Here is a 25,085-nt window from a genome sequence, read left to right on the forward strand (position 1 = left end):
CTTAGAAAGCGTTTTTAAATAAATTAATAAATAAATTTGCTTGCCGCGGTCAATCGAAGGGTGGGTGAATATTTTGCGTGGAACTTTCGTGCCTCTAAAATAATTATACAGTATTTTATAGTATTAGAAGAATTTGTTAGTGGGTTTGGTGAAACAAGCTAATCTCAGCAAATAAGAAGCCGAAAATAGATCTCAGTGGTGTGCACTTAGAGAGGCCTATGTCCAGCAGTGGACTGCGATAGGCTGATGATGATGATGATGATGAATTACCAGTCAAACTTAATAAATCTTTCAGTATTAGATACATTGTTCATCGAGGAAGTCACTCTTTACTTTTTATTCTAATGCACGAAGTTGTTCCATTGGAATGCAGTTGAAACGTGAAATATTTAATATTCTTATTTTAGAAGTCTTTGCTACTACTCTTTAGAAATTGTAAATTTCAACCGACTTTGTATTTTTTGAAGTCTCGTTGCTACGTAATACGCTTTCTACGATTTTTACTACGGCGTAGCTACACTGCTACGAAATAAGCTACGCCGTAGCCAATTGAATGTTACGTAAAGGTCAAGTCAAATATCTTTGCAGTTTTGAAATCTGCCACTTCCTGCCATGAGCAATTGTAGTATTCTGCTCGTACATAGCACAATCATAAATACCAATGTGGACTGGGAAGGCATGCCTCATAGCATTTTTTGTACGTGAAGTTAAAAAAAAACGTACATAAGTACATTGTACGATATATACAAACTCACTATCTAAACTGAAACCCGGGTAACTAGGTTGAGGAGGTCAGATAAGCAGTCGCTTCTTGTAAAGTACTGGTACTCAGCTGAATCCGGTTAGACTGGAAGCCGACCCAAACATAGTTGGGAAGGGCTCGGAGGAGAAACTGAAATAAAATAAAAATAATTATTAAATTATGGCATCGAACAATTCCTCCTCATCGCTGCCCAATTATAAAATAAAACATATAAAATAAATAAATAAATATAACATCAGAGCGGCAAATTACGATAGAGAGCTGCTGTAATGTTATGTAGGTCTCTAAAAACCACACAATAACAACTTGAACCTTTAGAAGCTGAACATCAATGGAACCACTATTGTCTCTTTATTTAAAGTTTTTCCTTTTCAAAAGAAATATTACGCTTTAAAACATTTAGAACTTATTTAAAGTTTTTTTTAAAGGGTTTGCTTGTCATAAAATTAACTTGGGATACCTAATCTGGGTGCGCGGAATTTTATCCTTGGAAAACAAGTGCAAATTGTATATATATATATTTTTTAATAATACTCCTTTAAATCAAAAAGTTTATATTAATATTTACATTTTAACAGCACATAGCGTAAAATTTTTTTGGTACCTAAAACGAACACGCACGCTGTCGCGTTCCATACCAAACTGAGAAAGTTAGGATTTTAAACAAATTGTATCAACACATTCATTAAATTAGGGGCATAAACCCGTTTTATGTGACCAAATATGACTCGTAATGAACTGGCTTACAAGTTGTTGTATGCAGTTTTTTTACAGTACATTTTAATTGACCAAAATATAGGGGTTATAAAACTTTTCATGTTTGTTATCTGACAAAGAAATACACTGGACCGCAACTTACCTGTCAATGTCAATGTCACCAGAATAAATATTTGTGTCAAAATAACCTCAAAAGGTTCATGTAACAATTTTCGTAAAATTACGAAACAAATTGCATTTATACGAAAAGAAAACTGCTACTAAGCATTTATTTTCAACAAAAAGTCAAAGGTTTAATAATAAAGACATGAATATAGCACGAAAACTCTGTACAACCCACCACAGTTATGTCAGCAAGAACCTTTACCGAAAATTTAGATTTTCGGCAATAAACTCTGAATCGGCCGCAGCAACACAGCCCCAAGTTAAAGAAGAGAAGTTCAACTTCGAAGATCTAAACACTTTCGAGCGTTCCGAACGCCGCAAAGCAAAAATTGAACCATTCATGAAAAACATCTTCACCTCTTACTTCGACCGCAATATGCTTGCTTACCCCGAGATTCTAAACAAAGAAGAGACCGAAGCACTCGAAAAAAGAGTCACAGCCATCACCAACGTGTTTACAGACCCGAAAAAGACAGCTGAAGATCGCAAAAACATACTTAAAGACACGAAAATGTATGCGGCACCTATTTCTTTGACGCGGAACGGTCTTGCAAGCAATATAACAGAAAGTTTAAGGTACCTAGAGGCTATATCGACTGATTTTAAACTGGGCCAGGAGATGAGTGACCACTGGGTGGGGCTGTTACTGCTGCAAGCAGGTTTGACGCAAGAGCAGTTGTCTATGATTGTCGATGAATTAATCACGGGTGATAATCTGATCTCCTTGGGTATTAAGGAAAGAGTTGCGGAGAGGATATCTCAAGCTGATTTTAGGACTTTCGCTGAGATGGATGGACAAGGTTTGAATATTAATTTACTTTAGTACATTTGAGTAAGCTCTTAACTTAAAATAAACAATCTAGATATGACTTTTTAATTGAAATCTCAGTTTAAAACTATAGTAAAGAACAATGTGAAAACCATAACAACAATATCTCAGTAAATTCAAGCATTATTTTAAGCAGTATTTTTAGTTTAACTTCTTGTATTTTAGACAGTTATTAAAAGGCAATTGATAATTACTGTATATCGGATAAACATATTATATCTGTGCTTTGGCATACAATATATTTAAATACCTAACCGCCCACAAAGAAAATCAGTTGTGTCTCAACCTTATGAGCACAGCTCAACAATAAAATATGATATGGGTTAAAATATTATGAACTACCTATTTGTGTAAAAATTCACCTTTAGTAAATTAAATACCTAATGCTTTGCTGGCTGTAAAAATCATAAATAACTTTTCATTTCAAATAATCGTTATATCTCTTGACAACAGATACATATAAAACTTGTCCATTTTCCAGGAATCTGGCGCATATCAGGTGAGAAGATATGCCAGTTCAACAATGGCTTCATACTGGTGCTCTCGACCGTGGAGGCGGAACGTCTCAAGATGTTCCTCGTGCATCCCGGAGCTGCTGGTGTCAGCAGCAATGGTTCTTTTGTTAGTTTTATGAAGACTCCTGGTGAGTTTGGTTCTAATTCATTTGTATAAAGCATTTTGAAAATAAAAAAATGTGTTTATTACGAAAAAAGGGAAAAGTTTATTGAAATATTGTTAATATTCATCAAGAAGAAATTTGCCTTTTATCGTCCCACTGCTGGGCTGCGGCCTCCTCGCACACGAAGAAAGATTGAGCATTAATCGATACGCTTACTCAATGCAGGTAATTTCAGACATTAAATGTTTTTTCAAGATGTTTTCCTTCACCTTTTAATCAGTCATTGTTGTCCAAGATAAACTTAGAAACTAAATACAGAAAAGTTGCACCGTTACTTGCCTGACCTGGAGTCGAACCCACACTCTTTCTTAAGAGGTTGATTCTTTATCCACTAAACCACCATGACCAAACCAATTATCTCTCTAATATTAAAACTGCAAGGATGCAGGTTGCTTCCAACAGGTATCTGTGGAGATCAAAGGGGGAGGCCTATGTTCAGCAGTGGACGTCCTATGCCTGAGATGATGATGATGATGATGATGATGATGATGATGATGATGACGATTAAAACTCCCTTGTTCCAGGTACACCACTAGACGCGGTCCCAGAGAACAAGCTAGCACAAATACTAGGTCTATCTCGTTTATACGCCGCCTCGCTCTCCCGCTGTCGACTAACCAGCGCCATCCGCAGTGTTGTGGAGTACACCAGGCCTAGGGCTTTTACTGGTAAGGGTTTATATTTCATCATCAGCTTTTTTACCGCCCTATAGTAGGACAGCAGATACACTCAGCGGCACGGAATTTGGCCCAAACAAACACAAGTAGATATCAGCCCAGATAGATGTTGTAAATTCTAATTTCATATGACATATTGTCAGTCCTTTCGTATTCGTTAATTTAAATACAGAAAAATGTGTGTCTGTTTAACTTTTATAACACTAGAAACCGATTCCGTTGTTGGAACACAAAGCAGAAAGTTAAGTTTAAATTCAGATAGAAATTGCCGAAGTACTAAGCACGTTCCAAAAAAAAAAAAAAATTATGATCGTTTTTTGTTTCTCCTTTTTTCACAATTTGATCTGAAAATTACCCTTACAGCAGCTCAAGTTGCTCAAGTAGAGTTGCTAAGACGTCAAGGGCGTACGCAGTGGAAGATGGTTGAAACTTTAAGTGCACCGCGTACAAGTGAAAGATATGCATAGAAAATGCATAACCAGACTGGCCTTTACACAAGAACACCAGAAAGTGGGGGAGTAAGGTGTTCGTCGGCGCACGACGACCGATTTATCGTACGTGCAGTAATGAAAAATCGGTTTCTCACTGCGTTAGAGATACGCCAGCCTTTGCAAACAGCAAGAGAAGTCAACGTCCATAAGTGCACAATAAGAAGAAGGATAGAGGAACGGGATCTGCGTGCTCGAAGACCAACTCGAGGCCCGGAACTCCTCCCGCACCATCGCGTAGCCAGACTTAGGTATGCAAGAGAACATGCAAATTGGACGCATGACTAATGGAGTAAAATTTTATGGACCGATGAATGCAGAGTCGTCTTAAGAGCTCCAGACGGCCGTGAACGTGAATGGGGAAAGCGCTGAGAATGGTTTCTTCCCACCACTACCAAGCAAACAGTTGGTTTTCATGGTGGGTCCATCTTGGTTTGTCGAGGCAGAAGTTTAGAAGCCCGTACTGAATTATTGGCTGTCGAAAGTCGTCTGACAACAGTGCGGTATATTGAAGAGATCCTTCCAAATCATGTTTTATCCTGTCAGGGATTCATAGGAAGTGAAGAATTTCGTATAATGCAGGACAATGCTCGACCTCACGCAGCTCTTTGAGTAACCGATTACTTGTTCGAGGTCGGTATTCAAAAATTGGACTGGCCTGCAAGAAACCCAGCCATGAATCCTGTAGAACATGTCTGGAACATGCTTAAAAGACAGGTCCAAGCAAGTCGTAACTCACCACGGACTTTCAGTGAACTGAAAACCGCGCTGGTAGCTGCCTGGGAGGAGATCTCTCAGGTGGAGATAAAAAACACGATCCAGAGCATGCCAGATCGTATGCAGGCAGTCATCAGATCAAGAGGAAGAAACATCCATTACTAAAATTCGATAACTTTCTGTTTTGTTAAAAATGTTGAATTTAAAAGTTTATGGTGATTATTGCGGTAAAGGACTCTGTTTTCTAACTCAATGAAACTTAATGAAAATCCTCACAATTCTGTTGTCTGTTAGTCATTTTCTTTTAGAAAATGAGTAAATTAAACAATTTTAAAATAAAAATTCTGATTTTTCATTTAAATAATGGTTATAAGGCCCAAATGTGCTTGGGCCAGATTCCGTGCCGCTGAGTGTATTTGTAACCAGAAAGTTTGATAACCAGTGATACAAAGGGGTATTGCTTTGCCTGGGTGAAGAGGTCAGATAGGCAGTCACTCCATATGACATGCTGGTATTCAGCTGCATCTGGTTTGACTGGAAGCCAACCCCAATATAGTTGGGAAAAGCCTAGGCAGATGCTCAGTCATTGGTGTCCAAAATTCACTTATAAAGTATGTATTAGTTACAAAAATTACATATTGGTACTTACCTGACCTGGAATCAAACTCACGGTCGTACTTGAGAGGCGGTGCTTTAAGGTCTAGGCCACTGTGACATCAAAGGGAGTCAAGGCCCAAATACTAGGTCTATCTCGTTTATATGCCGCCTCGCTCTCCCGCTGTCGGCTCACCAGTGCCATCCGCAGTGTTGTGGAGTATACCAGGCCTAGGGCTTTTACTGGTGAGTTTTATACATAAGTAATTATGGGTTCAGATATAGATTCTTTTTAACCAGCTTCAGAAAAGACAAGTTCCTCTTTTGTATAAGCGTGTGTACCTTTTTTAAGAGGCTTCTCCAAATTGAATTTGATATTTAAAAGATATGATATATTTTTGACTCAGTCAACTACTATTTTTGCTTCTTTATTATTATACTAGCTGGTGCCCGCGACTTCGTCTGCGCAGGTTTAGTATTTCGAACAATATGTTTACAAATTGTAGCCTATGTGTTATTCTGATGTATAAGCTATATTATTGTAAAGTTTCATTAAAATCCATTCAGTAGTTTTTGCGTGAAAGAGTAACAAACATCCATACATCCATACATACAAACTTTCGCGTTTATAATATTAGTAGGATACTAGCCTAACTACTACCCGTATCCTGACAAAACATAGCCTATATTACGAAGGCATTTTGAAAATTCCCCAATCGTGAACGTTTTTTTCAAATCAGTTCCGTAGCTTCAAAGACTCTGTAGACAAACAATATATCCTCTTTATCATGTTACTGCTACTATAGATGGTTATCGTTCAAAAAATCTCATTTATCTTGTTTACGTACCTACTAAATGTTTCTTTCTTTCTTTTTTTCTTTCCCCAGGCAAGCCCCTAGCAGATCTAACAACGATTCAATCGACAATAGGCTCTGCGCTCCTACAAGTGTACGCGAGCGAGAGCGCCGAGTACTTCACAGCCGGCCTGCTGGACGGCTACACGGAGCCTGATGCTGAACTGGAAGTCGCCATGTGCAGGTAGGAACTGCTACAGCAGCCCGGAGACTGGAAGTTGTTGGTTGATACACCCGTGCATCGGAGAGCATGTTAATGTCGGTCCTGCGTAGCGAAGAAAGATGAGCGGAGTACCATAATGCAGGTAGGTCAGGCGCTTTCTTCTAGGTCAAATACAAGGTCAAGGTCAAATACAAGGACAAGGTCAAATACAAGGTCAAGGTCAAAGAACAGCAGCGGTGGCTGATAATCGGCTAGGGCATCAGTGGACAATAGGCTCGGCACTCCTACAAGTGTACGCGAGCGAGAGCGCGGAGTACTTCACAGCCGGCCTGCTGGACGGCTACACGGAGCCTGATGCTGAACTGGAAGTCGCCATGTGCAGGTAGGAACTCCTAGGAGCAAGGAAAGATGAGAGGAGATGCCATAATGCCGGTAGGTCAAGCGTCTTCTTCTAGGTCAATACGAGGTCAAGGTCAAATACACGGTCAAGGGCAAATACAAGATCAAGGTCAAATACAAGGTCAAGGTCACATACAAGGTCAAGTTCACATAATAGGTCGTGTCGGATTGTATATAATCCCATCGGGCTGTGAGAGTGAAGGAGGAGAGAGTGCACCTGTGTCCAAGCAAATGGTTGTGCACTATAAATATGTCCTACCCAGCTGGCTGATCTCCTTATATGAGAACAGCCGCCGTAGCTGATAATCGGCTAGGACATCAGTAGACAATAGGCTCGGCGCTCCTACAAGTGTACGCGAGCGAGAGCGCGGAGTACTTCACAGCCGGCCTGCTGGACGGCTACACGGAGCCTGATGCTGAACTGGAAGTCGCCATGTGCAGGTAACATCCTCGGAGCAAGGAATGATGAGAGGAGATGCCATAATGCCGGTAGGTCAGGCGTCTTCTTCTAGGTCAAATACGAGGTCAAGTTCAAACACAATGTCAAGGTCAAGGTCAAATACAAGGTCAAGGTCAAAGAACAGCCGCGGTGGCTGACAATCGGCTAGGACATCAGTCGACAATAGGCTCGGCGCTCCTACAAGTGTACGCTTGCGAGAGCGCGGAGTACTTCACAGCCGGCCTGCTGGACGGCTACACGGAGCCTGATGCTGAACTGGAAGTCGCCATGTGCAGGTAGGAACTCCTAGGAGGTCTAAGAACTAAGAACCCGTGCATTGGAGAGCATCTTGATGTCGGTTCTGCACGGTAGTAAGGCAAGATGAGCGGAGTACCATAATGCAGGTAGGTCAGGCGCTTTCTTCTAGGTCAAATACAATGTCAAGGTCAAATACAAGATCAAGGTCAAATACAAGGTCAAGGTCAAAGAACAGCCGCGGTGGCTGATAATCAGCTAGGGCATCAGTGGACAATAGGCTCTGCGCTCCTACAAGTGTACGCGAGCGAGAGCGCGGAGTACTTCACAGCCGGCCTGCTGGACGGCTACACGGAGCCTGATGCTGAACTGGAAGTCGCCATGTGCAGGTAGGAAGTCTTAGGGGGTCTTACAAGGCAGCCCGTAGTCTGGAAGTTTTTGATTGATACACCCGTGCATCGGAGAGAATGGAAATGTCGGTCTTGCTTGTGATCTCTCTCCGGTGGTGTCGGATTGCCGTCCCATCGCGCTATGAGAGTGAAGGAATAGTGAGCGCAAATGCGCAATCACAAATGCACTATAATATGTCCTGCGCAGCTGTTAAAAAATAGTGATTCTGATTAGTCCGCAGTTCATATTAGCGAAAAAAATAAGACACGTATATTTTATTTAAAAAAAAAAACATTAAATATAGATATTACATTTAGTATTTACTAAGATATTACGCAACAAAGATTGAAAGTTGGGGCTCGTGACGTCACGTTCATGTAAATATTGTACAAAATTCGATCGTATTATATCTTCGTTGTGACGTTGTATAGTAGAAATGTATGTTACTGAGAGAAAAAAATACCAATGTGTCCAATATTTTATCCCAACCTAAAATACGGACTAATTACTCTTTTTCATTCACCATGCTAATAATAAGCATGCTAGAAACTCGCAGATTTGGAAAACCTATATTATTAAAAATATATATTATTTTGTTCCAGGAATTTCATAGCAAACCACGGCGTACATACGATGCTGGACCTCCTGTCAGTGCCGGCGCTGGACAAGGAAGAGGAATGTAAGCTGTATCTGGATAATATGAGGCATTTAGCCACGAGGGGCGAGAACTTGGATAGTGTTAATATGTTTATAGGTGAGTGATATCCATGTGCGCGGAAAGGCGGATTTACACTTATACATGCACATACACGCACGCTCATACACACATGTACATACACACACACACACACACACACACACACATACACAGTATTCAACTTTACATTGTAGATTAAGTATCCTTATTTTAATTTAAAATTATTTATAACTTATTTGCCTATTAGTCACAACAATAATAAGTAACATAGCCAATACGAGCTTCTTCTCTCCTAAACCACTTACTTTGCTGTGCCCGACAGGGTCCATGTTACATGTGAACTATTTATAAGTATTACCACCTAAAAATATATGTGGAAAGCAATAAAATTGAGTATTGATGGTTTCAGACTTTGAAGGTTTTGGCTAAGGCAGGTTTTGTGAGAGTTTTAATTCATCTTTACTAACCCATGGGTGTTCCCATTCTATCCATCTATTGGGCTAATTTACAAATTCTATCTCTAATCGGCAAATCAACACATAAATAGAATATTCGGAACGGCCCTAAGTCATTGGTGTCATGATGCACTTAGAAAGTAAAAATAACACAAAAGATTTCTGGATTCGAAACCACAAAATCATACTTGAGAGATTGGTACTTTACCCATTAGGCTACCGTGACTTTTTCGATTTATATCAAACCTATCTTTGCTACTTGATATTTTTTTATTTATACCTTTTCCCATACATTATGAAATGCAATAAAAGATATGAATAGTGAACCTTTCTACTGAAATACTATCATTATTTCAGCACTAACAGGGCTCCACCACGCCGGCAAGTCGATGGCTGAGGAGGTGAAACAAATGCGCAACCCACTGATGCATCCCACATTCATATTCAAAAAGGTCTTCGCTAACAGGCATCAGGTATGTAACTATATTTTTATTTATATCTATCTATACTGAAACTAGCTTGCCGCGATTTCACCTGTGTCCCAAAATAACTGCTTCTCGTAGAAGGATGGTGACAAAAACTATCCTACTTTCCTAATTCTTAGCTTAATCGATATCGGATATCGATTTAGCTGAGAATTAGGAAAGTAGGATAGTTTTTAACGTGGTGGCGTGACCAGGGGATATAGGGATTCATTTCATATATTCATATGGATTATAAAGCTAAAGAATTGAAAACTTTATAAAAAACTAGCTAGATATGTTTTATCCCGGAACGGGCTGTAGTTCCCACAAGACGCGGGTAAAACCGCGGAGAATCTGCTAGTAATATGGATTAGTCATTTTAGACCTTATAGATTTTATAGATTCTAATGCCTTTTTTTCAGGAAAAAGACGACCCCAAACTGACTCTGCACCTCTCAGAACACTTGCACCCCACACTGAAGATCCCGTCGGAACAGTTAGAGTACTGCGTGCTCCGCATGAGATACGCCTGCGAGACGCTCATGGCGAGGCACGGCGTCAACGTCGACAGCGCTTATACGTGAGTCGATAATACCTACTTTCCCTGGACCTCGACAAACATTTTAAAACCAAAAAAGGCAAATCGGTCCAGCCAATTTCGAGTTTTAACCAAAGGTGGTGGAGATATCATTGAAAACACGAAATAATAGACACAAAACATCGTTTAACAATTGTAATAAACTGTACAAAAAGCAAGAAAACAAAATATTCAAGGATGGTCGAGATAATTACAGATTTAGTAGGATGGAACGCGGGAAGTTTAGCATAGAGTATTGGCCGACCACTCAGTCCCGCGTCCAACCAAAATATATCATTCGTTCAGTGGTGCCATTACTTGTCGAATTAGTTCTCAAAATAGAAAATAGATGGCGCTAATTTAAATCACGCGGCGATCCGACGACTATATTCTCTTTACCTATCGGAACACCTCCACCCCACACTGAAGATCCCGTCGGAACAGTTAGAGTACTGCGTGCTCCGCATGAGATACGCCTGCGAGACGCTCATGGCGAGGCACGGCGTCAACGTCGACAGCGCTTATACGTGAGTCGATACCTTCCCTGGACCTCTACAAACATTTTAAAACCAAAAAAAGGCAAAATGGGCCACCCATTCTCGAGTACATAGGTAAGATGACGGAGGGTCGAGAGGTGGTCGAGATATCATTGAGGACATGAAATATTAGTCACAAAACATCATTTAACACTTATAATAAACTGTCCAAAAAGCAAGAAAACAAAATATTCAAGGATGCTCGAGATAATTACAGATTTCGTAAAGACCGCGGGAAGTTTAACACAGAGTAATATGGCCGACCACTCAGTCCCGCGTCCGACCAAAAAGTCACGTCAAGGTCACGTCATTCGTTCAGTGGTGCCATTACTTGTCAAATTAGTTCACAAACCCGAAAATAGATGGCGCTTATTTAAGTTAGGCGGCGATCCGATTGCTATATTAACTCTTTACCTATCGGAACACTTGCACCCCACACTGAAGATCCCGTCGGAACAGTTAGAGTACTGCGTGCTCCGCATGAGATACGCCTGCGAGACGCTCATGGCGAGGCACGGCGTCAACGTCGACAGCGCTTATACGTGAGTCGATAATGTCTACCTTCCCTGGACCGCTACAAACATTTTAAAACCAAAAAAAGTCAAATCGATCCAGCCATTCTCGAGTTTTAGTGAGACTCAGGTGGTCAAGATATCATTGAGGATATGAAATAATAGTCACAAAACATCGTTTAACACTTGTAATAAACTGTCTAAAAATCAAAAACACAATATATTCAAGGATGCTCGAGATAATTACAGATTTCGTAAGTACATAGGAACGCGGGAAGCTTAGCACTGAGTAATGGCGGACCACTCAGTCCCGCGTCCGACCCAAATATATCGTTCGTTCAGTGCTGTCATTACTTGTCGAATTAGTTCTCAAAATAGAAAATAGATGGCGCTAATTTAATTTAGGCGGCGATTCGATTGCTACTATATTAACTGTTTACCTATCGGAACACTTGCACCCCACACTGAAGATCCCGTCGGAACAGCTAGAGTACTGCGTGCTCCGCATGAGATACGCCTGCGAGACGCTCATGGCGAGGCACGGCGTCAACGTCGACAGCGCTTATACGTGAGTCGATTATATTCACCTTTCCTGGACCTCTACAAACATTTTAAGACCAAAAAAAGACAAATCGGTCCACCCATTCTCGAGTATATAAGATGACGGAGGGTCGAGAGGTGGTCGAGATATCATTGAGGACACGAAATAATAGTCACAAAACATCGTTTAACACTTGTAATAAACTGTCCAAAAATCAGGAACACAAAATATTCAAGGATGCTCCTTGAATATTTTGTGTACGAGATAATTACAGATTTCGTAATTTTTGACCAATCTAATATGCGGATTAATTATCACTATTTTAGCCACTAGCCCCGTGGTCACGCCTATTGGGACAGCATGATGTTGGTTTTCCCCCTTAAACATACCAAGAATGGCCCATGACCGATCATCATCATCGACCTTTTTATCGTCCCACTGCTGAGCTGCAGCCTCCTCTCACATGGAGAAGGATTGTTCGTTAAAGCGTTACTGCGTTAATCACCACGCTTACCTAAAAAAGTAGTCGTCATCTCCCGAGCCTTTTCCCAATTATGTTAGGGTCGGCTTCCAGTCTAACTGGATGCAGCTGAGTATCAGTGTGCCACAAGGAGCGACTGCCTATCTGACCTCCTCAACCCAGTTACCCGAGCAACCCCATAGGTGTCAGACAGTAATGTATGTCCATAATAAATTATGTTTATTCTTTAACAGGGAACTGAGTCGGCTAGCTGAGGCAGCTACAGAGATTTTAGTGATGACTGCAGTACTGGCGAGAGCTTCAAGGTAAATACATAGTTTATAGGAAAATATTGTCTGTTTTGCAGTTAATTGCTTGAAAACCTTCTTTAAAACATTTGATAAAAAAAATATTCTAATAGTCACCCTTTTGACGAATTATTATAATTTGCTTTATCTGTGTACTTCATAATTGGTGTAATGATGAGCTGTGAAGCTACCTCTCAGAAATAAATAAATAAATTAAAAAATACTAAGTTATGATGCTTTAAAGATTGGGAGTAAGGGTTTGTGACGCCATGTTTATGCAATACCGAAAAGTGACGTAACACAAAATTCAATCGTATTGTATCTTCGTTGTTATTGGCTTATAAGAGAAAATAAAAAATACCAATATTTTAGAGTCATCTAAAAGACGGACTTATAACTTTCTTTTTATTCACCATACCTATTTCTAATTATTTTTTACAGAGCATACTGCATAGGCCTAAGAAACTCCGAAATAGAGATGAAGTTAGCCGCCTGTTTCGTAGAAAAGACTAAAGAAAGAGTCAAGAAACTTATCAAGGAAATAGATGATGGACAATATCTGAACTTGGACCATTTTACCGTACAATTCGGTAGGAAAGTACTGGATACTAATACTACGTTAGCTGAGAAACCTACCGCTAGAGTGTTTTGGTAAGAAAAAGTAGGGAAAAGAGGAATATATTTAATTTTATGGTATGTTGTAAATAAAACTAGTTTTAATATTTTTTAAAGTGTTTTATTTCGTGTTAGTATTGTTATTAAAACTTCTACAGGTGATAAACTAGACTTTAACAAGAAATATACAGATATGTCTAAAATTCACACTACTGATATATTTAAACTTTACTTAATGTTATAAATGTCAAAGTAAATGTCTATATGTGCTTTCACTCAAAAATCTAAACTGGTTTAAATGAAATTTTGTGCACAGACAATCTGTTACAGCCTTTTTATCGTCCCAATGCTGGGCACAGGCCTCCTCTCACACGGAGAAGGATTGAGCATTAATCACAGACAATCTAGAGCCTGAAACACAGACTACTTTTTATCCGGGTGCTGGAAGTTGTGCGCAGATGAAACAGCTAGTACTTATTGATTTAATTTACATACACTCTAAGGCCTATAATCCTTCGGAAAAACACTAATATAAGAAACGCCCTTTTCAGCCACAGGCTTAAAAGTATCACCGAAAGTAACATTTTTAGCCAAATTCCCTTTCTTGCCACGTTTCTTCAGTTTAGCCACCGACTCCGCGACTTTCGTTTCGAGCGTCGACTTCGACTCGAAGGCGACTTTCTCCGGCTTCGTATTGAAAGTCTGGACTTTGTTTTTCTCTTTGCGTTTGTAGTAGAATACTTCCCAGGCTAGTGTTATCATTGCTAGGCCTAGTCCGAATAGTGTAGCTATGAAGACTCCGCCTAGAAACAAATATAGGATATATTATTCTCCGAATTATAAAATGAAATAATTTCAAAAGTACATAATTAAAACTTTCTTATTTATAATTGTGACAAAAAAGCCGTAAACAGATAGCCGCATTTCTAGAAAAAAAACGAAATTATATCATCATTGGCCACAGAGCATCTTGGACAGATGATTGTGGCAGTGCTTGTCCATGCGGTTATTAGTGCCGCAAGCACTTTCTTTTATGACTAAATAAGCCAATAGCTGCACGACACTTCTTGAAATTATATACTCTCATGGTAAAAATGCTGTACTGATTGACAAGGTATGAAAATAGATTCAACCCTGGGAAAAAGCATAGTTTCTCTTACTGTCGAAAGTAGTTTTTGAGGTGACCGGGACAAATAATTGGAGTAAAGCTTATCGAGCTAATTAAGCAGTTATAAATGAAATTACCCAAACTCTCCAGGGTAATGCCTTCCGACTCGTCAGCATCAGGGCACGCCTGTCTGGCTGACTCATTCCAATATCTACAACAAACAATAAAATCTTTACTAATAACGACGTCCAAGCCCGGAACCGATTGTCAGTCACGGCGGCTGTTCTCTCTATAGAAATCAGCCAGCTCCACAGGACATATTATAGTGCACGAGCATTTGCTTGGACACAGGTGCACTCACTATTCCTTCACTCTCATAACGCGATGGGACGACAATCCGACACCACCGGAGAGAGATCAGGCGCAGGACCGACATTAACGTGCTCTCCGATGCACGGGTGTATCAATCACTTCCAGACTCTGGGCTGCTTTGTAGAAATTTCCTAAAATCCACAAAGTGATTTTGGACCAATCCGAGACCTGGGACCCAGTAGTCACGCTATGCTACTACTAGACCAAAGATTAAGTTGCCAAATAAAAAGACAGTTGTCAAAGGTGAAATTTACTCACTTCCCAGCCAGCTGTTCCAGGAACCTCTCCTTCTGCAGCTCCAGCAGCGCCCGGGACAGCTCCTCCTGCAGCCTGGAGCCTTGCTGCACGGCTATAGCATACGGCTGCTCAGCGAAGACTTCTCCTACCTCTGTGAGGTTGCAGTTCCTACTCACTTCCCAGCCAGCTGTTCCAGGAACCTTTCCTTCTGCAGCTCCAGCAGCGCCCGGGACAGCTCCTCCTGCAGCCTGGAGCCTTGCTGCACGGCTATAGCATACGGCTGCTCAGCAAAGACTTCTCCAACCTCTGTGAGGTTGCAGTTTCTGGTGACCTCGTACCTGAAAGAACAGATCGAAAATCTGTATTTTTCTGTCTTCATGCCAAAAGTAATGTACCGATATGCATAGATGCATTCTATTGCATAGATATTCTATAGCTACACCTAGCCAACCCCGAGAAAAGACTCAGGCAAAATTGCCTGCGGAAGATACCTAGTACCTCAGGACTCAGAACACGGGGCACATCTATTACGCCAGCGAGCGCAATGTGGGATATTTTTAACTTTAGATATGCTGCTGGCCATCTCTGAGCAAGGCTTTATACCTTCACCAGTCGGTCGCCAGAGCCTCGTCCGTTGTTCAGGGGCCCGATTCTCCTAATTTTACTTAAGCGACCTTCGATTGACGTTCGACTCGATTCGACTGAGATCCAATCCCGACTCGATTACTATTGAAGCGTATGTGGCATTCCGCTATTTTTTCTTTGAAATAAACGTTTTTAGCCTTTCCTGTCATTCAATAATGAATCATTTTGTCTGCAAATGATTTACGATTGCAAAATGATTGTACAGCAAACTACCGTATAGACCAAAATCATCAAAATAGCAGACCAATCGCACACCAATCAAATGTCAATCGAATACGATTGGTCTTTTATTAGTAGCAGAATGCCCGATATGGTTAAAACTGCTATAACGATCATATTGCGATTCGATTTCTATTCGATTTTGACATTATTAACTTAGGAGAATCGGGGCCCAGCAGGGTGCATCACGGAGAGTTTGGCAATAAAAGCAGGAAGATGTTGGTTTGCCCCCTTAAGCATGAGACTTACTTGATTTCAGCTGAATCGTGTATGAAAGCGAAATCAGCGTCAGTATGCTCGTTCACTTGTTGAAAACCTGTCTTCGCATCTGGTACAGGTTCTGCAAAAATATGGTTTATTTAATAACTTAATTTCATAAAAAAAAAAACTTAAAAACAATAAGTCTTTATGGTCGACCACGGCGGCTGTTCTCATGTAAGGAGATCAGCCAGCTGCGCAGGACATATTATAGTGCACGAGCCCACGAGCATTTGCGCATTGGTACATAGGTGCATCTACTATTCCTTCCCTCTCATAGCATGATGGGGCGGCAATCCGACACCATCAGAAGAGTTTACACAAGCAGGACTGACTGACATTAACGTGCCTCCGATCATGTGCGACAGCTAGAGTAACGAGGCAGGTAAATAGTCTTGTATCTGATCTCTCTCCGGTGGCGTCGGATTGCGGTCCCTTCGCGCCATGAGAGTGAAGGAAAATAGACTGCACCTGTGTCTGCGCAAATGTTTGTGCACTATAATATGTCCTGCGCAGCTGGCTGATCTCCTTATATGAGGACAGCCGTCGTGGCCGATAATCGGCAAGGAGGACATCATCATCATATACCTGAGGCATTGATAGCCAGTAAGATATGTCCGTACTGCTCTCTGATTGGATAATCCCACACTCTATACTGCGCCTGATCAGATGTCGCGTTTAGAGTTATCTCCTTCCATACCCTGAAACAACCAGAAAATATTGGAAGGTATATACCTCGTAGGTATTATTATGACGACATTCCAAAAAAAAATGTTGAGCTAGCATGTATCCCTGCCGGGGCTGCGGGATTGTTCGAAAAGGTTATCGCGGCCCTGGTACATAAAGGGCTTAAGTAGGAACATGATGGATTTTAGTCAGTAAGAGTCTGACACTCCATCACGTCTTGGACACTCAAAGACAACAGTATCAGACACTTACTGACTAAAACCCACCTGTTCCTTCTGGAGCCCACAGTGTACTAGGGCCGCGTACTAACAATCCCGCAGCCCCAGCAGGTTTTGGCACTACTACTGACTCTCTTAGTCTCACCTGAATTTAACAAATACCTTTACAGTGCTGAAATCTTACCTATAAAGAGTATCTTCAGCAAACTTCATATTGATGAAGTACTGGTGTACCGATGAGCCTTCTACGACTGTGTAGTTGATTCTAGACTGCCGAGCTAGTTGCTCTAGTGATGATACTGGTGTCTAGAATAAGTAAAAGGTTGGTTTTAGTTAAACGGATTATGGATAGTTAATCGAATAAAAGTCGATTTCCATAACATATCTATCCGATGATTTGCGATTAGAGATTGAATTTCACGTTAGCTCTAAATTATGTCACACTGCCTGTTTCCCATGGGTTCACCCGCGTCCCGAGAATTCAAATTCAGTCAGTCAAATCGGTTCAGTATTTTTTGAGCCTTTGGTTACACACAAACAAGAAAATCTTTCCTTTTTGTATGTATTAGCGCAGATTATGTCTGCTCTGTTATAATCTAAAGATTCTTGCCAAGCTGCATAACAGACACTGTTTGCTGTGAATTTTCAAACTGATAACTTTCATAGTATAAACAGTTGTGTTAAGAAAACTGATGCTTATAATGTCGGTGAACTTGGACTTAAATCTTGCAGGAACGGCAATAAGACAAAAAATAATTTGAAGATTCCCTCTACCAGTAGAATGACGTTTACCTGCATCCTCTCAACAGTGAGAAAGGCAGCTAAATTAGCAGTGAAGGTAGCTAACATGAGGACCACGAACAGCCAGTATGCTGCTACCAGTGTCCTGCCAGACAGGGCCTTTGGAGCCTCACCACCGCCTTGAGGAGTGAACGAGGTGAGGGCAAACCAGAAGCTCTCTTTTAGTGTGAATTCCCTGCGAAATGATAATAACAGTTTTAAGGTGGTTTCTGTAAAAATAAATGAATCGTTTTGCTCACAGATAGTAGATAGTCTTTTTACATAAGCTTTGGCCCGAATGGCAGCGGCCGGCAGCGACAGTTCTGTGCTTTCAGTGGATAAATTTTAAACTTTAACTACATACTTAAAAGACTAGTATCGCTTGAAAAGTTAGCCGCTGGCAGCCGAGGGTGGCAGTTGATGCAGACGTTACCTATGTCTCAACAAGAAAGCGAAACTTCCGAAAGAATTTTGATGAAACTTAAAAGTATTATGACCTTATAACAGAATATTTAACATGTAGGCTACTTTTTATCCGAGTAAGGAAATTTTTGGTTTTGCTTTGGGAACAGGTGAAATTGATGGCAGTAGCTGGTTCATCAATTTAGGAATAGTAGCTGGCCTGACCTGCAGGGGTAGGGGTAGGCGTGGGGGTTGTTCCTGGCGGAGTAGGGTGAGTGCTTGTCCAGCAACCAGATCATGAAGCCGGTCAGCACCAGAGCCGCCACTATGCTCAGCCACACCTCTGTTCGGAGCACCGTCATGAATTTGAACAGGGATGTTTTTCGAATGGGTTTTCTGATCACTTGAAAAAGAAGAAAAAGAAAACAGTTATTTCTGTTATATGAAGAAATTCCACCAAAATTAAAATACGTATCTTGTGTGAAGAAAATTACTATATTCAAATCTTTCTAGGCACATCTAGATGTTCTAAAGTCGAGATTGTTAATTCCACTAAAATTTTTCGCGAGAAGAAAATGACTACACGTCTTGTGTAAAGCAAAATCCTACATGCTGAACTTGTAAGGCACATCAAGGTGTAAAGTCGAGATTCCATTACTATGTGGTACGGTGTTGCATATAAATGGTCTTCTGGTCTACTCGCTCTAGCAAACAGTAACATTTTGCGTGCGAACATTTCAGCCTTTGTGCGCGAACATAATGATTGCTGTGAACTTGCGCCGACCGACGAATACTTTGATTTCGATTCCAACAAAATGATGCCAATCTCGCCATGAGAGTGCAAGAGAGAGTCAATAAGAGAGTGACCCTACTTTCTGCTTCAGTAGTCATATCTATTCTACTGATATATTTAGAACTCTTAGTTATTTAGTTATTATTCTAAATTGCACACAAAAATACATTTTGACACATTGAAAACAGAGAGGTTTTAAACAACTTACCAATAAGTATTCCAGTCTGTTCAAAGTAAGGAGCCACGAAGTCTATAACTTCTTCCCTCTCTGCTGTCATTGTCAAAGCTGATATTGCTATGTCTGTCTCCTGTAAATATAGGTCACTTTTATAATAGCTGATGCCTAACCGCGTGGTAGAATAGTGGGTAATGCACCAGCTTTACAAGTATGAGTGTGCTTGTTCGATCTCAAGTCTGATAAAGTGCCTGCCGGGGCTTCAAGATTGTTTGACAGAGTTACCGCGGCCCTGGTACATAAAGGTCTTAAGAAGGAACATGGTGGGTTTTATGATTTCCCATAAAAAAAGTTCAGATAAAGTGCCAATATAACTTTTTCATTTACTTTCTAAGTATATCTTGGACATCAATTACTGAGTAAAAGGTGAAGGAAAACATCTCGAGGAACCCTAATTCTGAAATCACCAACCCGCATTGAGCAAGCGTGGTGATCAACGCTCGTTCCTTCCTTGTATGAGAAGAGGTTTGTGCCTTGCAGTTAATCCCGTAAATTCTATGTACCCGTAAAGCCATAGGCTTCTTAGAAAGTCTACTTACTCCTCTCATGAGATCTCCCACCACACCATCCCACGTCCCATTAGGCAGCTTCTTGCCAAAACCGCCACTTTTAGGAGATACTATCTCGTAGTCAAATGACATGGTCTGCGAAAAAAAAATTGATTTTATAACCCAAAGGATAGATAGACAAAAGACAATTTGTACTGAAGTTCTTGTAATTACCAGTTTTGATCAGTTTATTATTACGTAAGTAGAAAAAAAGTAAGGATCCTAAAAGATACGGCCTTCGAAAGCGTTCAAAAACACAAAAAATACTGCCATAAAAAAAATATTATTGTAATTAAGGAAGGCCATTTATATTTTTTAATTAGTACATATTTACCAACTCACACATGCAAAACTCACTCAACTAACGTAGGTATTTCATTTCTGGCTTCACTTCAATCAAGCGATTGCCAATCTATCTACCTTCTCATATATATCTATGGGTAAAATAAATGTTCAGTAACAATAGATGTCTTACCTCAGACAATCTAGCAATCAGATCAATGCAATAACCCTCGTACAGAGGCTGTCCATCATCATCATACATCTGTTCACCAGTTTCTGGATCCAATTTCATCAGGGTCCATGGTACTGCCTGTCAATAAAACCAATCATTACCAGATCTTCACCATATTTTGTTTTGGGAACAATCATAGGGTTAAGCAACGCTTGGCGTGGTCGGTCCGTGGATGCGGGACCATCTTGTTATGACGAGTTCCTCTGTGTTTCAGAAGGCAATTTAAATTGATGGGTGTCATTTGAACATCTTTGGATGTCGTTACGGGTAGTCAGAAGCGAGAAAATGATACAACCAGTCTTATGAAGGAGAATTAAGTTTGCCATTGTAACTGGGTTGAGGAGGTCAGATAGACAGTCGCTTCATGTGGCACACTGGTACTCACTACTCAGACCCATAGGTGAGACTGTAAGCCGACCCCAACATAGTTTTGAAAAGGGTAGGCGCATGTTAAATCCTTATCCTAAAGACTCACAGGAGCAGTTCCGATCCTGAAGAACATCTTTAGCGGTTCCAGCTCAACTCCTGGCAACAGCTTATACTCCTCATCAGCAGACCAGGTAGCTATGGTTTGCTGTCCAGCTGTCGGCTTGTACGTTGATAGAATGAAGCGAGAGCGGAGGAATAGACCGGATCTGGGTGGATAGACCAGGATAATAATATCGTAAAACTGAAGAGGCTGTGTTTTGTTGTATTTATACGTGCTTATCTCAAGATCTGTTGGTCCGATTTGAAAAATTGTTGCAGTTTTATTCAAACCATTTATCTAAAAAAGTTGTCTGGCTTTTTATCTGAGTGAGTGAAGAAATTCCCTCGGCATGCCAAGGAAACCGCTGGCAAAACAGCTCATATTATAAATGCGAAAGTACCTAACTCTGACACATCCGTCTATCCGACTCTCACCCTAAAACTACTGACCGATTCAACAAAATGTTACTTTTATTTTAAGCTATTTTTTATCTTTGCGAAGAAGGTTTCAGCACATGGGTGGAACCGCTAACAGCTATTAGTATATATTACAACAAGTTTCCTGTCTTTCATAAATAAATCCTTTCTTTGTTAATATAGCTTAATATTTACAAAAACCACTTACCGATCCATATCCCAATAAAAAAGCGTCTCATTGCTGATCTCCGTATCCTCAGCGAACTGCCTGTACAGTCTATCTCGGGTGCTGTTCATGGTAGCTTCTGGCTCCTCACAGCTGATGGAGCTGGTGACCAGAGGAAGATCCCGGTCCAGCTTGGAGTACACCTCTGCTATGTATTGGATTAGCGCGTTCAGGATGTATTGTTTTCGCTGTGGAAAGAATAAATGGTGTCTAGATTGATGTCGGCAGCTGGCTGCGTAAGACATGGTATAAGGTTGAGCATGTATATCTAATCTCCATATATGCTTCTTTATCTACTCCTTTGTGTACTCTTCCTATCTTATACCTTGGTTTTTCAACTATGTAAATCCCTTATGTACTATGACTATCTACTTCCCTTACCTCTATGTACTTCCCTTACCTACGTATGCACCCCATTATATATATGCCCCTCCTATGTACTGGCTTATGTACTTACCCTATACTCCCCGTACATTCTCCCTCATGGAAATTCTTTATATACTTTCTTATGTACTCAGCTTAGCCACTCACTTAATTATTCCCTCTATATACTTTCCAATGTACTGCCCCTACGTAGCCCGTTATGTATTCCCTGATCCCTTAAATTTTATGAATATACGGACTAAGAAGTAATATCAATTGTTGAGCCCTCAAAACCAGAAATCCTACCTGAAAATCATTCGGACACGAGCAGTCCTCCCTCTTCATCAGCTTGCAGCACTCCCCAGGGTCTGCCTGCAGAGTGACCGTCGGCAGAACTAGCTGACTCAACTCCAGGGTCGAGTAGTCAGTCAGGACGAGGTTCCAGCGGTAGTCGCGGCGTACTAACTTTTCTTTTACTGCCTGTACGGTAGGTGATAAGGGGATAAATATGATGAAGAAAGATGGTGTTGTGGTGGAAAACCTATTTATTTATTAAGGCAAACAAACAACATATTATTACAAAACCTATGATTGTACCATGTATACCTACATATTTGACATTTTACTGAATTAAGTATCACAAATATCTTTTAAGATCATCTGGATTTTTATAAGAACCTAGCAGTTTGATAATAAGCTCATGAAGTGTGTCATTAGCTTCCGCCAACGGTTTCATCCGCTTTCTGAGGGTATTGCTTGCCTTACCCAGATAAAAACTGCTACTCCTCAGTTTCATCAAAATTCGTGAAAGAATTACAATCAACATAAAATTAATTTATTTCGGCGGCGGCGGAAGGCGGAGGGTACTTTTTACTTAGGATACTTTTTATCCGGGTGCGCGGAATATTTTCCATATAACGTGTAACAAAGTATCTACCAATATCATCTATCGTATCATATCTATCAATCATATTTAACGCTTGCAAACTTTAAACCTTTAACCCACACTCACCCGTCTATAAGTATCCATAATAAACCCGTTCTCCCCCACTATGACATAGAAGCTGGGTTCAGGACGCATGGTCTTCAGAGCCTTGGCAGAGTCTCTGGTGAGGCCGGCGTGCACCCACACGCGAATGTTCGAGGCTCCTAGAAGCTCGTAGAGTGTGCGGTCTACGTCTGAGAAATAGTAATACAGAAAAAGGCGAATAAAGATGTCGATATGTACATATACAAGAATACCTAAGCTGTTCCCTGCAGTTTCACCAATTTCAATGGAGAATCACTTTCCGGAACTGGGTAAAATGTAGTCTATATCCCCTCTGGATCATTAGTTTTGGCATGAAAGCGAGATATACACACAGACATATTATGGAGTTACCTACTTTCGCATTTATAATATTAGTAAGGATGACAATTTAAAAAACTGAGAAATAGGTAAGTAACCCGGCATTATTTTTTAAAACCGGTTACTTTTTTTCTTTAATAAATAATGTTGATATCCTTTGTTCTTCAAGCTTCAAAACGATTTTGTTTTGTTGTATGTAGAATTCTACAACGCTTTCAAGTACCGGATTGCACCACGTCTGACCAGCCCTAAAATCCTAAAAATCTCTAGTCGTGATAGGTATCTGGTAGTACATAAATCACTTAAACCTTTAACTCAATAAACACTTACCACTCTCACTCTCCAAAATAATAGCCGCATCGGTAGCATTCCTAGACTCCAGGTACTCATCCAAAGCCTTCACCAGCTGCTGAGATCCCAGCAGTGTCCTGACTACAGGCACTCCAGTCTCCGCTGCTAGATCCTCGGCCATCTCCCACGGTGTCCAGGACAGGTCGATGATCATGGAGACGCCTTTTGATAGGGAGGAACATACTGGAAGGGAGGATTGGAATTAGGCTACTGTGTTTCTGATAACTGGTTATGTACCGTCAGTTTTTTAAGGATCCCACGTCCGATAAATTGGTGACCGATTTTTTGTAGGAGAAAAATAGAAGGCACAGATAGTAATAGAGCAACGTACACGTGCTACAGAAAGTTGAAAAATTGGCCCTATTATCTGTCCTGCAAAAAGCCTGAGGTCCTGAGTCCTATTTTCACCATTTAGGTACTCAGATTTTTTTTAAAACAACGGTTTACTTCGTTGTTGGGAAGATTATTTTAAGAAAACTGTCGTTTATGTTGTCGTCAAAAATGGCACTTAGTCGACCGATATAATAAAACTGAAGAGTTGTCAGTTTACTTTAACTCAGGAGCTATTGGACCAATACGATTTTTTTTGTGCTAGATGGTCCCTTCATCGAGGCAGGCTACGTTTTCCGGCGGAGTAGCTCCCTGAGTGAAACCGGTGACAGAAACTTGTAGGTAGGTAGAACTACAGCATAACCTACCCTATAGCTACTATATATACTTACGCATCCTATAACTCTCATCCTCAGTCTCTCTATCCAGAACTACTATAGCATCATCCAGCTTGACATCCGTCCTCACGCTCTCACCCAGCTTCAACGCCTTGCTGATCTCATGAGTCAAGTCCTGCTCTTGAGACTCTATTATGAACACTAGAAAGTAAATGGATAATGTAAGTTGAGACTGACGTTTGTACCTATGTTTGGTACTAAGTAATCTCATAAATGACTGAATCGATTTCAATGGGTAGTTCACTAGCTTAGAGGTAACAGCGGGGCCCAGCAGAGCCAAGGCCTGCCGGGGCTACGGGTTGTTCGAAAGAGATACCGCGGCGCTGGCACATAAAAGGCCTACGACGGAACATTTTTATTATGTGCTAGAGTTACCTCACTTAAGCCCCAGTTTACCGATAATACAATACGAACATCCGTAAGAAGAAAAACACTGTTTACCTCCTTTGAAAATTGTGTGAAAATACTTTGTTAACAGACGATTTAAGAAACCTTTAAGTATGTTGTCGGTGAGCTTGGGCTTTAGCTAGACTACTGTAGAAAAATAAGTTCGTCAGTGGACATTGCTAAAAACTAGCTAAATAGCTTCTATTTAGTTTAAGGAAATTGAAAATTTAATGTGCGATAAACTTACCAAACCGCAAACTCAGCTCAGAAATAACACAGCCCAGATTGATAAGGAAAATTAATAAAAACAAATAATGAAACGACATATTGACTTCTTTCTTTTCTGCATTAAAACTAACTTCCTTTTTTATTCACTCTTAATTATAATTCCCACAACTTTTACAATTACTTGGCCTTATTTTACTTATTAAAATTGCTGAAATATATTCTTGCAATAAATACGGAATCAACAAAGTTAATAAGACAT

General features: G+C 40.5%; 2 protein-coding genes across 2 annotated transcripts; one reads left to right on the forward strand and one right to left on the reverse strand.

Moving 5' to 3' along the window:
- The first annotated feature begins 1,635 nt into the window (after positions 1 to 1,635).
- On the forward strand, positions 1,636 to 13,404 carry Egm (Enigma). The gene is made up of 9 exons (XM_064042905.1): positions 1,636 to 2,445; positions 2,956 to 3,117; positions 3,678 to 3,821; positions 6,517 to 6,667; positions 8,732 to 8,883; positions 9,639 to 9,754; positions 10,168 to 10,325; positions 12,626 to 12,697; positions 13,121 to 13,404. The coding sequence occupies exons 1-9, from the start codon at positions 1,788 to 1,790 to the stop codon at positions 13,332 to 13,334; spliced, it is 1,827 nt and encodes a 608-aa protein (XP_063898975.1). The 5' UTR covers positions 1,636 to 1,787; the 3' UTR covers positions 13,335 to 13,404.
- Positions 13,405 to 13,736: 332 nt separating this feature from the next.
- Positions 13,737 to 24,924, reverse strand: LOC110383598 (glutamate receptor ionotropic, kainate 4). The gene is made up of 18 exons (XM_064042906.1): positions 24,846 to 24,924; positions 24,206 to 24,352; positions 23,463 to 23,666; positions 22,797 to 22,963; positions 22,091 to 22,264; positions 21,404 to 21,609; positions 20,786 to 20,945; positions 20,272 to 20,388; positions 19,788 to 19,892; positions 19,222 to 19,321; positions 18,446 to 18,623; positions 17,831 to 18,014; positions 17,223 to 17,344; positions 16,722 to 16,834; positions 16,125 to 16,215; positions 15,188 to 15,349; positions 14,540 to 14,613; positions 13,737 to 14,097 (listed from the first exon to the last, which is right to left on the reverse strand). The coding sequence occupies exons 1-18, from the start codon at positions 24,922 to 24,924 to the stop codon at positions 13,793 to 13,795; spliced, it is 2,688 nt and encodes an 895-aa protein (XP_063898976.1). The 3' UTR covers positions 13,737 to 13,792.
- Positions 24,925 to 25,085: the final 161 nt, after the last annotated feature.

Source organism: Helicoverpa armigera, chromosome 30 (assembly GCF_030705265.1).
Source record: "Helicoverpa armigera isolate CAAS_96S chromosome 30, ASM3070526v1, whole genome shotgun sequence".
In the NCBI taxonomy this organism is placed as follows: Eukaryota; Metazoa; Arthropoda; class Insecta; order Lepidoptera; family Noctuidae; genus Helicoverpa; species Helicoverpa armigera.

Excerpts from the sequence above, each read along its gene's own strand:
- Egm (XM_064042905.1), top strand. The coding sequence starts at position 1,788 with ATGAATATAGCACGAAAACTCTGTACAACCCACCACAGTTATGTCAGC. Across the intron at positions 2,446-2,955 it reads CGCTGAGATGGATGGACAAG|GAATCTGGCGCATATCAGGT; the intron begins GTTTGAATATTA and ends TCCATTTTCCAG. Across the intron at positions 3,118-3,677 it reads TAGTTTTATGAAGACTCCTG|GTACACCACTAGACGCGGTC; the intron begins GTGAGTTTGGTT and ends CCCTTGTTCCAG.
- LOC110383598 (XM_064042906.1), bottom strand. The coding sequence starts at position 24,924 with ATGTCGTTTCATTATTTGTTTTTATTAATTTTCCTTATCAATCTGGGC. Across the intron at positions 20,389-20,785 it reads TCAGGATCGGAACTGCTCCT|GCAGTACCATGGACCCTGAT; the intron begins GTGAGTCTTTAG and ends TTTTATTGACAG. Across the intron at positions 18,015-18,445 it reads GCCTACCCCTACCCCTGCAG|GGAATTCACACTAAAAGAGA; the intron begins GTCAGGCCAGCT and ends ATCATTTCGCAG.